The sequence below is a fragment of the Pogona vitticeps genome, chromosome 10 (genome assembly GCF_051106095.1).
Source record: "Pogona vitticeps strain Pit_001003342236 chromosome 10, PviZW2.1, whole genome shotgun sequence".
Classification (NCBI taxonomy): domain Eukaryota; kingdom Metazoa; phylum Chordata; class Lepidosauria; order Squamata; family Agamidae; genus Pogona; species Pogona vitticeps.
The window spans coordinates 5,240,117-5,252,788 of NC_135792.1; the positions used below are offsets into that span (position 1 = coordinate 5,240,117).

At 39.6% G+C, this 12,672-nt stretch overlaps 1 protein-coding gene across 11 annotated transcripts in view; it reads left to right on the forward strand.

Moving 5' to 3' along the window:
• CHD9 (chromodomain helicase DNA binding protein 9) overlaps positions 1 to 12,430 on the forward strand; it is a 71,257-nt gene extending 58,827 nt beyond the window's left edge. For 7 of the 11 annotated variants that reach the window (XM_072980463.2, XM_072980467.2, XM_078380454.1 and 4 more), the window contains 9 exons: positions 369 to 1,277; positions 3,232 to 3,395; positions 3,525 to 3,797; positions 4,529 to 4,697; positions 5,471 to 5,610; positions 5,824 to 6,045; positions 6,666 to 6,794; positions 7,386 to 7,490; positions 8,994 to 12,430. In XM_072980463.2, coding sequence (XP_072836564.2) covers positions 369 to 1,277; positions 3,232 to 3,395; positions 3,525 to 3,797; positions 4,529 to 4,697; positions 5,471 to 5,610; positions 5,824 to 6,045; positions 6,666 to 6,794; positions 7,386 to 7,490; positions 8,994 to 9,848 — 2,966 coding nt within the window. In that variant the 3' untranslated portion in view covers positions 9,849 to 12,430. The remainder of the gene's footprint in view (positions 1 to 368; positions 1,278 to 3,231; positions 3,396 to 3,524; positions 3,798 to 4,528; positions 4,698 to 5,470; positions 5,611 to 5,823; positions 6,046 to 6,665; positions 6,795 to 7,385; positions 7,491 to 8,993) is intronic. The other 4 variants (XM_072980465.2, XM_072980468.2, XM_072980464.2 and 1 more) reach the window with 3 other exon arrangements.
• The last annotated feature ends 242 nt before the right edge of the window (positions 12,431 to 12,672 follow it).

Sequence of the window (12,672 nt, forward strand, 5' to 3'; positions counted from 1 at the left end):
TAAAAAATAGATTATGAGATTTCTAATTAAATGGGTTCTTCGTATGAGGGAGGAGTCATAAAGAGCCCATTTCTCTCCACTGGGGGTTTTCATGTGCAGAGGATGCTATTGTTCTTAGCCATGCTGACAGAGAAATATCCTTAAATTAATTTTCATACATACACACAGAACAGTCATAATATTTAGCTCTTAATTTCCTAAAACCATAACTAACTAACCAGAATATTTTTTTGAATGAGGGGTTAGGAAAAAGTATTTTTAGAGAAGAGCAACACTTGATTTATTTTACTCTTTTCTGAGCTTCTAATTTACCTTAGAAATTCCAGTCCTGAAAGTTGCAGATTCTTTTTCTGTGTTTTCCTGTACAGAACTTGTGGACCCAAATATTTTCATCCAACCAATCACAGAGGAACGTGCATCTCGAACCTTGTATCGAATTGAACTTCTCAGGAAGGTACGAGAACAGGCTGTCCGTCATCCACAAGTATTTGAACGGTTAAAACTTTGTCAGCCAAACCCAGACTTGCCTCTCTGGTGGGAGTGTGGGACACACGACTGGGATTTACTCATTGGAGCTGCAAAACATGGGGTTAGCAGGACAGATTACCACATCCTTCGAGATCCTGAACTTTCCTTTATGTCAGCCCAGAGGAACTACAGTCACAATAAAGTTGCACTTTCAAGGGCTCCTACTCCACTCCTGCACCAGTATCAGATGGCGCTGTCTGCTCCTCCTCTCACGCCTCAGACAAGACTGATAGATATTAAAGGAAGCACACTTGAGGATACAAAACTTAAGAATGAGAACCATAAGGAAGAAGCCCATTCTTCGGGAGAAGAGTCTATGTCTACTGAGGATGTGCGGACAGGAGTAAAGACTGAACCTTTGAGCCCAAAGAATGGCACAGCATCACAACCAATGGACCACAAACCGGTGGTGAAGGCTGATAATGATCGGCGTATGGTTGCGGCAAGGACAGAACCACTAACTCCCAATGCTGCTTCCAAAAAACAGAGGCCAATCAAGAGAGGATCGGAATCCAGCTCCGATTCCGACTCTGATTCCGACAGATCGTCCTGTTCTTCCAGATCCTCTTCGTCTTCGTCATCCTCATCTTCCTCTTGCTCACGTTCCAGATCAGGATCCAGCTCTTCATCCTCCTCTTCTTGTTCTTCTGCATCATCGTCATCGTCCTCTTCCTCTTCTTCGTCATCGTCATCATCTTCGTCTTCATCAGAAGAGAGCGATAGTGATGAGGAAGAGGCACAAAAGAGACGTAAGTTAAAAAGTTCTGGTTTTCCATTGCTTCTGTCTAAAAGTTGACATAAAGTACCTTTCCCTTGCTTGAGAGAACAAATCTTTTGAGAAATAGAAAGTGGCCGATTAGAGAAACAATATCATTCCAAGCGAGACCTGGAAAACTAAGACCAGTAGAAGGGTGACTCCAGAGAGCTGTCACCAAAGGCTGTATCAGAATATATTTTTCCCATTCAAGTGTGTGTGTGTGGGTTTTTTTTTTTTTTTTTGGCCTAGAATAGTAGTGGACAAAGTGTGGCTGTGTAAGACCCCCCAAAAGAGTCTGGAAGTTTTAAATCTGCCACCTCAAATCAGCAGCATGCTTGTCTGCCAGCATTCAGCTGGAAACCACCTAATACATTGCTTCTCTTAATGAAGCTGGAAACACTTCGCTGATCTTTTTGTTTTGTAACTGTGTGCTAATGGAATTAGGGTACTCATTTATTGTAAATTTGTTCCAACACTTGGCCAGCAATTCTGTTCGTCAAGCCTTCCAACAGCGTCGTGGAAGAATTTCCTGTTGTGATATTTTTGGTAGATTTCTCTCAATGATCTTGGAACTTGGAGTGTTCCATGGATTATAGCCTCCCACGTAGCTGCTGCTGTTGTGATGTGCAGTGTATTAGAATTCACTGAATCTGAGTAGCTTGAGGAATGATTCTGCTTTTTAATACCTACCAAGCATTTGCTGGTACAGAGGAGGAATCCCCACAATGTGATTTCTGTCCATCATCATCTGTCAGCGACAGGAATGATGTGACCAAAGCAGCTCTGGCAACCCCCCGCTTTCAGTTTTGTTTTCCTGCCTTTGCCGAGAACAGAGTATTTTTTGGCTCCTCCTTTCTTGGCTAAGTTACCTCAGTTTCTGTTCTTTGTTCACTGTCTCAAGTATGGGTCCTCCCCATCCTGATTTTGATGAGTAGTTTGAAGGTGATTTCATTTTAATGCTAAGAAATTGCTGTATGATCATTAAAATCTGAATGGGCTTCTTTTAAGAAACTTCATTGTAATGATTTGTATCTATTGTTGCCTGTTCAAGCTATGTTTTTCGTTTTAAAAAGCTATCAAGCTCCACATCGGCTTTTTAGGCCATACCTCTTTCCACTTAGGACACAACTCCTTCGGGATTATGGCCTTCAAGAAGTCAGGTGACCTGAAAAGTAGGCCTTACCCCATGGAAATTACTGACCACTGCCGTAGATGGAACCAGTCACTGGCCCCATTTGCTTTCCTTCAGTTCCTTTAAAATGAATGGGTTGGGGTGTTTCAGTATTCCTGGTTTCTCTATTGTTTCTCTATTGTGCCTGGGTTTAGAATCCTTTGCCATTAATTCTCTCGCATTCCAAAGCTGGTTTTGTGTCCTCTCCAGCTCTCTGCTAAATTCTCCTTTTACAAAATAAAAGGTTGAATCCCCACAATGAAGTAATTTTTAGCCATTTCCTGGGTTTTTTTTTTGGGGGGGGGGGGTTGCAGTTTTTATCAATCTGTGTGATATGTGGATGGTCCCAAGGCAGACAATTTGCCTTTCATCTGCTCTTGTTTTAAGATACGGCTGTTACCTCTGTATACCCCATAATATAATCCCTGGACCTTACTGTTTTAGTGGGTTGTTTTTCATTTGAGGATTACTTTGGAATTGTTGTCCTATCATTTCTTCGCACTCCAGTTCCTCTCAAGTGGGAAGATGATATACTTAGTTGAATACCTTATACATCAGGGCCTGTGCATTTTATGTGCTGTCATTTCTCATTCATAAAGTACCATGTTCATAAACAATCTAAATTATCATTAGAAAGGGTATTATCTTGGCTTAGAATATTTGCATTTGAAAAGTGTGTGTGTGTTCAGATTTTTGCAGGAGTCAAATTTTTATACTGTATATCCAACCACCTGGTTGCAGAAGTGGACGTTCAAATTACTTTATTTTATTTCAGCAGAAGGAACTCCTCACTTAAAAGCATATGATGAAGAGAGTGTAGCTTCCCTAAGTACTGTGCAGGATGAAACCCAGGACAGTTTCCAAATGAATAATGGAACACCAAATTCTAACTGTATTTTACATGGTGGCTATATGTTGGCGGCTTCCTACTGGCCCAAGGTAAGTTAACACACCAACTGTGTGAGGTTTATACTGGTTTCTTTGCAAAATTATTGACTAGTTAGCATATAATAAACTTGCTGTCATGGCTGGGAAGAAATCTTAGTGACTTCAATCTGTTTATTCTAGGATCGAGTTATCATTAACCGCCTGGATAGTATTTGTCAAACAGTCTTGAAAGGTAAATGGCCTTCTGCAAGGAGAGGTTACGACAGCAATACTGTAGCTTCCTTCTATACCACCAAGCTTCTAGACAGTCCAGGTGCTGCTGCAGAGTACAGTGAGCCCAGTGTACCAACCCCTCCCAACGCAGATGTTAAAGAAGAAAATGATCAGTCACCACAGATGTCAAAGGTGAAGACGCATGTACGGGAAAAGGAGTTTACAGTGAAAATCAATGACGTATGTTTATTTTTATTGCCCTAGGACCTGATTATGATTGCGGTGTGCAGCATGCTTTACTTATAAGTAGCTGCCTGCTCTCATTCTTGCTCCCTTCATGCACACATTCACGGGCAATTTTTGAGCAGTTTCTGTGAGGCATTTTTATTGTGGGCATTTCAAATGCTCATTTTCAGAAACTACCAATAGAATCGTATCTTTCTTGATCTTTTGAAGCTTTGCTGGTGAGATGCTTTCCAAAATGGCCTTTCTTGCGCTACCTGTAGTACTGTGATTACCTTCCAGTTGGTGTGGCTCTTCTGAGTTCCCCTAACGTCTGAAAGTAGGAGATTTTAAATGGCCATCATTGTGAATTCTCCTGATGAACAATCGGAATAATAAAACCTCCTCATGTCCAGAATTCCCTAGAACTAGACACGGAAGGTAGATTATTATACTGACCAATGCCAGCTTTTTCCTAATAATTGGTCGCTAGATATCTGCATACTTACCTTTAAATATGTATTTATAAAAATATTCAAATGTCTTTATTACATTTGATATTGACGTGTATATATCTACAGTAGTCAAATGCAGTACTGCAAATACGAATTAAGTGACAGTAGTAACGTCGAGGGAGGATAGTGACAAGTCAGTTGTTCTTGAATTAAATTCCTGAAATGAAAATCCTGAACCGTGAAATTAATTTTTCTTCCCAAAGAAATCTTCTAACCTTTGTGCTTATTCAACAGGAAGGTGGTTTGAAATTGATTTTTCAGAAACAGGGGCTTTGTCAGAAAAGGCCATTTGAACCTGAAGATGGTACATTAGGACAGCAGCAGTACCTTGCCAGGCTACACGAACTCCAGAATGCGTCAGAGACCTGCCTTGCGAATTTTCCAAAGTCTCTGCCAGAATCAGGTAAGCATTCGAAACCTATTTACTATAGGTTGACATTCCCATTTCTCAGGTTTTTTTTTCTCTCTCCCCGGGTTTTTACAGATGTGGAGTGCCGTGTTACTTCAGAACATAGATGGATGGGTTGGTTGACTGCCTGCTAACCTGTCCATCAACAAAAACCCTGCACTTGCAAAATGACATGGGAAGGGAGCAGACTACCCTGCCCTTCTTCTTTGTGCCAGTTTTCTCTTTGCAGCAGACGCTTTCGTATGAAAGAGCATTGAGTCGGATGAGCTTGTGCGCGCAGTCTGATCTTATGCAGTTCAGACACACAGGCAGAAATCCCATCGCTTAGCATAGTAACATGCAAATAGAGTAGGCTCGTAGAAGCCGTCGAATTTACAGAGGAGTTGACTCACCAAATCCCCACTGATTGAGTGGGCCTATTCTAGGTGCGAATAACTGGACTTAGCAACAGGATTTCAGCCATACTGAGCAGGAAGGTAATAGCGTCATAAGGCCGAGTCAGAAGTCTTTTAAGAAAGAGAATGAGCTGGGTAGCCGTAGCAGCAGCAGTGAGCTGAGAGGAGACTGATGGAAACAGACTACACATCCTTTGGGTTGTGCACCTCTGCTCTGCCTTATTGCTCCGAATTTTAGTTTTGTTCGGTGCTTTGTCTAGAAGTTTGACTTATTTTGTGGACATCTTGTTTTTGTTTTTTTTTTCCAAATGGACATAAGCATTCAGATAGAAGCATCAGTTATTAATCTTCCGGGACTCTTTGTTTGATTAGGAACTTCCACCCAATCAACAGCGAGTGCAAATGGAGTAATAGTTGATGACCAGCCTGTATTAAAAAAGAGGAGAGGAAGGAGAAGGAATGTGGAAGGAGTTGATACTTTGTTTATGAACCAAAACAAAGCACCTAACCATGTAAGTTTGTTACTCAGAGGAGATAAATTGTTTCAGTGCACACCTCCTTATGTTTGAGAGCTCTGGTGCCTTGCTACCTTCATTCATAGGTTTCTCTGTAGTATTTTTGGCATTGACTCCAAAACATACACTGTGATTTTCACCCCACCCTGACAAGACTCCTGTTTAATTTGATTTCTGCAAGTATTTCTCATTGCAATTATGTTTTGGCAGGTTTGTCATGGCATTAATGCCCCTCAGATTGCTCCGGGAATGAACCTAGCCCTTCCGTATGTACAAGCTCAAGGCCTGTGTGATGCAGAAAGTCCAGTTCCAGTTATTAACTTGAAAGATGGAACCAGACTTGCAGGTGATGATGCTCCCAAAAGAAAAGATTTGGAAAAATGGCTTAACGAACATCCTGGATATGTTGAAGATTTAGGGGCTTTTATTCCTGTAAGTACTGTATGGAGAGTGTGTGTGTGTGGGTGTGTGTTAATCGGTGCAGCAAAAATCGCTGCTAAGTGATTTCGTTGCTATGCGATTTTAAAAAGCCCATAGAAACGCATTTAAACCTGTTTAATGCGTTCCTATGGGCAAAGAACTAACCTTAAAGCAAAGATCCTCCATACAGCGGCCATTTTTGCTGCCTCTAAAGCGAGGAATCCGCGCGAAAACACAGCGGGCGGCCATTTTTTTTACCCAACGGCCATTTTGGAACCGCCAATCAGCTGTTAAAAAATCATCGCTTTGCGATGATCGGTAAGCAAAACAGGGAACCGATCATCGCAAAGCGAAAAAAACGCTTAGGAAACATCGCAATGCGATCGCTTTTGCCTTATATATGCTGAAAATTTTAGCATTGTCTGACAACGTTGAAAGCATTGTGGGATATAATGCAAAATAATAAAGTGTATGCCCAGATGTAAGTCCTAATCCCATTGAATTGAATGGGATTTCATTGTAGGTTCATGTGCCTAATATTGCGATCTTGGAAGCATGGATATGTAATTTGTAAGTCGTCTTAATAATATTTTAAAATTACTTTTTTTTAAAAAAATCAATTCCTGATATAGAAAATGCAGCTTCACGAGGGGAGACCCAAACAAAAAAGGCACCGGTGCCGCAATCCTAATAAGCTGGACATTAATAGCCTTACGGGGGAAGAACGTGTTCAACTGATCAATAGGAGAAATGCTAGAAAGGTGAGTACTGTCATTTTTGTTGCTCAGAGAGTACTGTAGGGCTCCCATATCTGCTGGGGACTGGTTCCATTGATACTGAAAACTGTGAATAATAGAAAACACTATATATAGCATGGTAAATGGGAAACAACCAGAAAAAAAATAGTTTCACATCCATTACCAAAACTGGCTACTTGGGAGTACCAGAGATCATGCTATGTAGTCTTCATTAACAAGTATTCATAACACAATCTCTGGCTCCCTCTAGTTGCCAGTTTTGGTAATAGATGTGAAAATAGGGTCTTGTTTTTTTCTGGATTTTATTTGTTTGTTTGTTTTAATACTTTTAATATTTTCAGACTGTGGATAAGTGAATCAGTGGATAATAATCCCGTGGATAAGGGGGTCCTACTGTATTATCTCAGTGTGCCCTATTTTGCCAGCATAACTATAAACTGAATACTAAAACCAGTGTACTGTATACTTAAACCAGTTTACATTAAGTACATCTAAAAACCAGTTGATAGCTTATGTTCCTTAGCTGTGTATGTAAACTGAGTGTTCTGTCCATGAAATGAGCTGATAAATGCTTTTTTGTTTCTTATGTTTTAGGTAGGAGGTGCGTTTGCTCCCCCACTGAAAGATCTGTGCAGATTCCTGAAAGAGAATTCTGAATATGGAGTCGCTCCTGAATGGGCCGATGTTGTAAAACAATCTGTAAGTACCTGTAAGCAGGCATGTTTGTGTGATAGTCACTTGATGCTCCATTTTTCCAAAGCTGGAAGGGTAGCTTCAAATCATGAGGATGTTGTTGTTTTAAGCATTTTGGAAACAATTTGGAAAATCTGAAAATTGAGACAGTGCCCATAAGAGAGACAGAGGGCCTGTCTTATAATTACATAAATCTCCATGTGTGGTTTAAAACAAAAGAAATATCTAAGCTGAGTTTATGTCTTACAGATTCGATTGCTTGTTCCAGTTCAAAATCTATAAAAAGTGAATATTTGCAGATAATTGAACTTGAATGATAGTACTTTACATTCACATTGTTCAAATATGTATGCTATGCTATTCTGACTGGGCCTTTAGTACTACAGTAGTGCCTCGATTTACGAACATCCCTACCTACGACGATTTCGAGTTACGACCAGCTCCGGCCGCAAAATTTTGCTTCTACTTGCGACTGGAGCTTCCACTTAAGAACAGAAAAAGGCAGGGAAAAAAGATGGGAAATTCAAATTTCTAACTGTAGGTGGCGACAAGGCTGCTTCTTTGTAGCTCTTTCGCCCCAGCAGTTAGAGAGTATGGGATCGGAGGAGGCTGCCTGGTAAGGTAAGGTGCTGTTCTCTGCTTTTTAAAAACTGCTCTGGGTGTTTTTACAGCATGGTTTTGGGCTGGGGGGGGTTATGTTTCTGTGCTGTGATGGGTCTTGGGGGGGTTATTTGTTTGTTGGGTTCCCCCCCATTTCTGATGGGTCTTGGGGGTTTGGTTGCTTTTTGGAGTGTTTTTCCCCACTTCCGATGGGTCGTGGAGGCTTATTTGTTTTTGGGGGGTTCCCCCCATTTCTGATGCGTCCTGGGGGGTTTGGTTGCTTTTTGGGGGGTTCACCATTTCCCATGGTCTTGCATGCTTCCCCTGCTTTTTCCTTTGTTCTCTTTGCATTTCTGACCTGGTCCCTTTGTTCTCTGTGCATTTCTGATCTGCGTTTGTTTTCTATGCATTTCCGATGGGTCTTGCACATTTGATTGCTTTTCTCCCCCCCCCCCTCGGCTGGAAGGGATTGGTTGCATTATGAGTCTTGCAGTGATTTTTTTGTGATTTTTTTCTTCGGCCGGAACAGATTAATTGCATTTCAATGCATTCCTATGGGAAATGGTGCTTTGATTTACGACTATTTTGAGTTACGTCCATCTTCTGGAATGGATTATGGTCATGAGTCGAGGCACCACTGTAATGGTGTTTACCACCTCTTAGAGTGCTATTTGTTCCTTTTTAATGTTTCATTACACATTGTTTTATCTTTAATACTGCATTGTCTTTTAATGATGTAAGCTGCCTCTTTACTACTCATTGTTCTTAGCTTTAAATATTGTCTTTCAGTGATGTAAACCACTTTAGGTCCTATTTAAGGAGAAAGATGTGGTAAAAATGCTTTAAAGAAATATAGGCATGCCTCTTAAATGATTGTATTGTTGTTTTTTTCCTCCCCCTCTGTTTCAGGGATTTCTTCCGGAAAGCATGTTTGACCGTATTCTCACAGGGCCTGTTGTACGAGAAGAAGTGAGCCGGAGGGGGAGAAGGCCTAAAAGTGAGACAGCCAAGGCAGCAGCTGCTTCTGTCACAGCAGCAAACATACCAGTCAACCCTTTGCTAGCCAATGGGCTACTCCCAGGAGTGGATCTGTCAACTCTCCAGGCCTTACAGCAAAACCTGCAAAATTTTCAGTCCTTACAAGTGACAGCAGGCTTAATGGGGATGCCCGCGGGCCTGAGCACTGCTGGAGAGGGGAAAAACATGGCTGCTGTATTTCCCATGCTGCTTTCAGGAATGGCTGGCTTACCAAATTTGCTAGGAATGGGAGGACTCCTAACAAAATCGACAGAATCTGTTTCTGAGGAGAAAAAGGGAAATGACTCCAGAGAGCCTGATCCGAAAAAAGAGAGGACAGAAAGCCAGAACACACCCAACGGTGGAGAAAACTCTGTGTCTGGGTCTCCTTCTACATCGTCGGCTGCAGCTGCCAGTCCCTTAGCTCTTAACCCCTTACTGTTGTCCAATATACTTTATCCAGGGATGCTTCTCACTCCAGGCCTTAATCTCCATATCCCAGCTTTATCCCAATCGAATATTTTTGATGTACAGAACAATGAAAACAATGGCACAGGCTTCACTAAGCCTACAGAAGAAAAGGAGGAACATTCTCGGGTTCAGGATCAAGAAGACGCAAGGGGAACAGAGCCTAGCTCTCGCAACGAGAACAGCACAGACGAGGGTTCAGAGAAAGCTGACGCTTCCTCGGGATCAGACAGTACGTCGTCCTCATCTGAGGATTCAGATTCTAGTGATGAAGACTGACCCCCCACCTCCAAGACTTTGCACTTAAATTATAAACTGATTTTTGAATTTATTCTTTAATTACTTTGCTGTAAATAACCCAGTGTTGAGTGAGTGCATCAATAATTTACTGACCGAACATTTCAGTATTTGTTTAGAAATGCAAATTGCTTTCAAAGACGTTTTGCATGTAATATTTCTTGAAGTTCATACATTTCTGAACTTGTATGTACTATCAGATACACAATTGTGTAAAAAGAATTACAGCAAAAGGCATTATAATTTTTGGTTGGGGGGGTTAATTTTTTAAAAAAAAAATGCATAGTGAGAGCTGTATATTTAATATATTTGCAGTGAACACGATTCTTTATGTGCATTATTGATTTAATCTGAATATAGTTTTACAGCCTCCTTGACACTTATAATTTACAGATCAAAACTCAGCAATAATTTGGGCAGCTAATGAATGTCATGAAAGCTGTAGAATCTACATCACCATCCATTGCTTTAATTTACATGAAAATGCTCTAGTGTTGTGATGCACTGCTGATGTTTCCAATTCAGGTACAACTATGTTTAAAAGAAAAATTTCCCATTCAGCCAATGAAATTGGCTACTTGTTACCTCAGCTGAGTTAGTTTAGGAAGTTTACATTAGTTTCTCTATTTGTTTTCATATTCTGCTTTGCTTTCTAAAGGCATCCTGTGTATGTTTATTGGGCAAGGGAAATAACCATTACCAGTTGCACTCTTCAGTAGCAAAGGGAATTTTGACACACAGAAAAATCCCTTTCCTAGGTATCTTTAACACAATGAATACCGATTTTATTCTAAAAACAATTGCTCCTTCTACAGCCTTCATGTTGTTGAGGAGCTGTATCTGTAAGCTGAAATGACTTAAAAGTGCCACTTTCAACACAGCATACTTCATGTATAAGGATTTGGTCCTTGTGAAAATGGCTTGATTACTTTGTTTGTCTAGATATCTATTTTGTGTTTGTTTTTTTCATGTAACCTCCTGTAGTTACCAGTTAATAATGGTAAGGGGAAATGTAGACATGTTTAAAACGTTCATATTTCTCTACAGGTTTGAATCGAACTATAAAGAAAAATGTTACCCCAAATCAAGGTTTAGGGTATCGTCAGTTAATTATAATTAACACTGCGTTGCCCAAGAAGTTAAAGCACTTTCAATGATAATGTGAGAAAATGTATACCATGAAACCATGATAGTTACAGTGCTTAAAAAGCATCTGTTTAAATACAGATCCTTAGAATCTTGCTACATAAAATCAACATTTGGTGCGTGATATGATTCCTTGCTCTGCTGAAGCTGCTATTACTCTTGTTATGGTAGAATTACAAATTCACACCATACAGTGGAACTAACTGAGATTAGGTATGAGATTGTATTCATCTCACCTTGTGGTCCAAGAATAGCTAAATATTTATCGAACATATAAAAATACTGGTTGACAGTCAATGACAAACCTTTTCCAAAAGGGAATAATTTAACAAAATCTGTATTTTGATATGGTTCTGTTGCTTGCTTGTACAGTAAAAATACTGTGTTGTTTTTTTTTTACCGAGAACTTTACCAATAAAAATAAAGTTTGTACATGCAAAATAATTAACCCCCTTGACTAGAAAGCAGTATTACATGTAATTACACTATAAAGTATGATTTGGATTGTGCTGGTTATCGTATTCTCCTTCCCCACTTCCTTGAATAGTATGACTTGTTTGGCTCTTCATACAGTGTCTTAGCAATAGTCAAAACATGCCACAAGAAAAGGGGTAGCAATTCTTCATAATGAAAGGATGTATTACATAGTTAATATTTTGCCCTTTGTAATATAGCACTTTTGTTTATCTTGTATGTATCCATGATATAGCCAAAGTTTTCCAAACACAGTTGTTGACTTAGTCAATTGAGTATTTCAACAATATCATCACTTTGCACCATCATCCCTACATACTCCCCCCCCCAGAAGAAATCCTAAACATAATTTTTAATAAATTTATGAAATAAAGTATTTTCCTAATTATGGTCAAGTGAATTTGCTTACCATTCTAGTGAACTTCTTTCTCTGTAATAAGGCAATTTTACAGTTACAGTGTGTGGCTGATACAGATTTGAATATGAAGTAAAGTTTTGTTTTGGTTGTTTTTTTAAAATCGGTATCGGTCAACGTACGAGAAATATGTAGCTCTGTCAGTTAAACAATATGCAAGTATGGCTGCGTAAATTTGAGGGTTATAAGGAGCCTTCATCAGAATTTCATTACTGTTGAAATTTCAGTACAAAAGATATCCGAGATGGTGAAGAAGTGTACGTGGATAGTGACTAAAAGAACATTTGCTGTTTATTGCCTTGTATTTCTATCCCTTGTTTCAGCCTTCATGATCCGTCTTAGTCCTGTTTTTTTCTTTCGGATATTTTGCAATATTTGCCAGTTGTGTTCTGTGTAGTCTGAATTTGCTTTCTTGTAGTTGGAAAAGCGTCTTAAAAGTCATTTGTAATTTATTGAATTACTTTCTATGATGTTCTATAGAGCAAATGGAAGTTTAATTATTTTTTATTAAACATATTCTTTGACAACCTATGATGTTGGCCTCAGTACATTAAAAATGCCTGTTGGTTGTTTACAAAACGCAGTTGAGAATAAGTAATTTTAACGGTAATTTTGAAATGTTTAAGCTAATTACTATTGGGGGCATCCATCCATGAATAATTTTCTTGATTTCCTGCAGATTTGTATTTTAAAAAACACTCTTTGGCTGTAGGGATAAATCCATAAGGCTTTGTATAGAAATACTGTAGGCAGAAATATTTTGATGAAGTT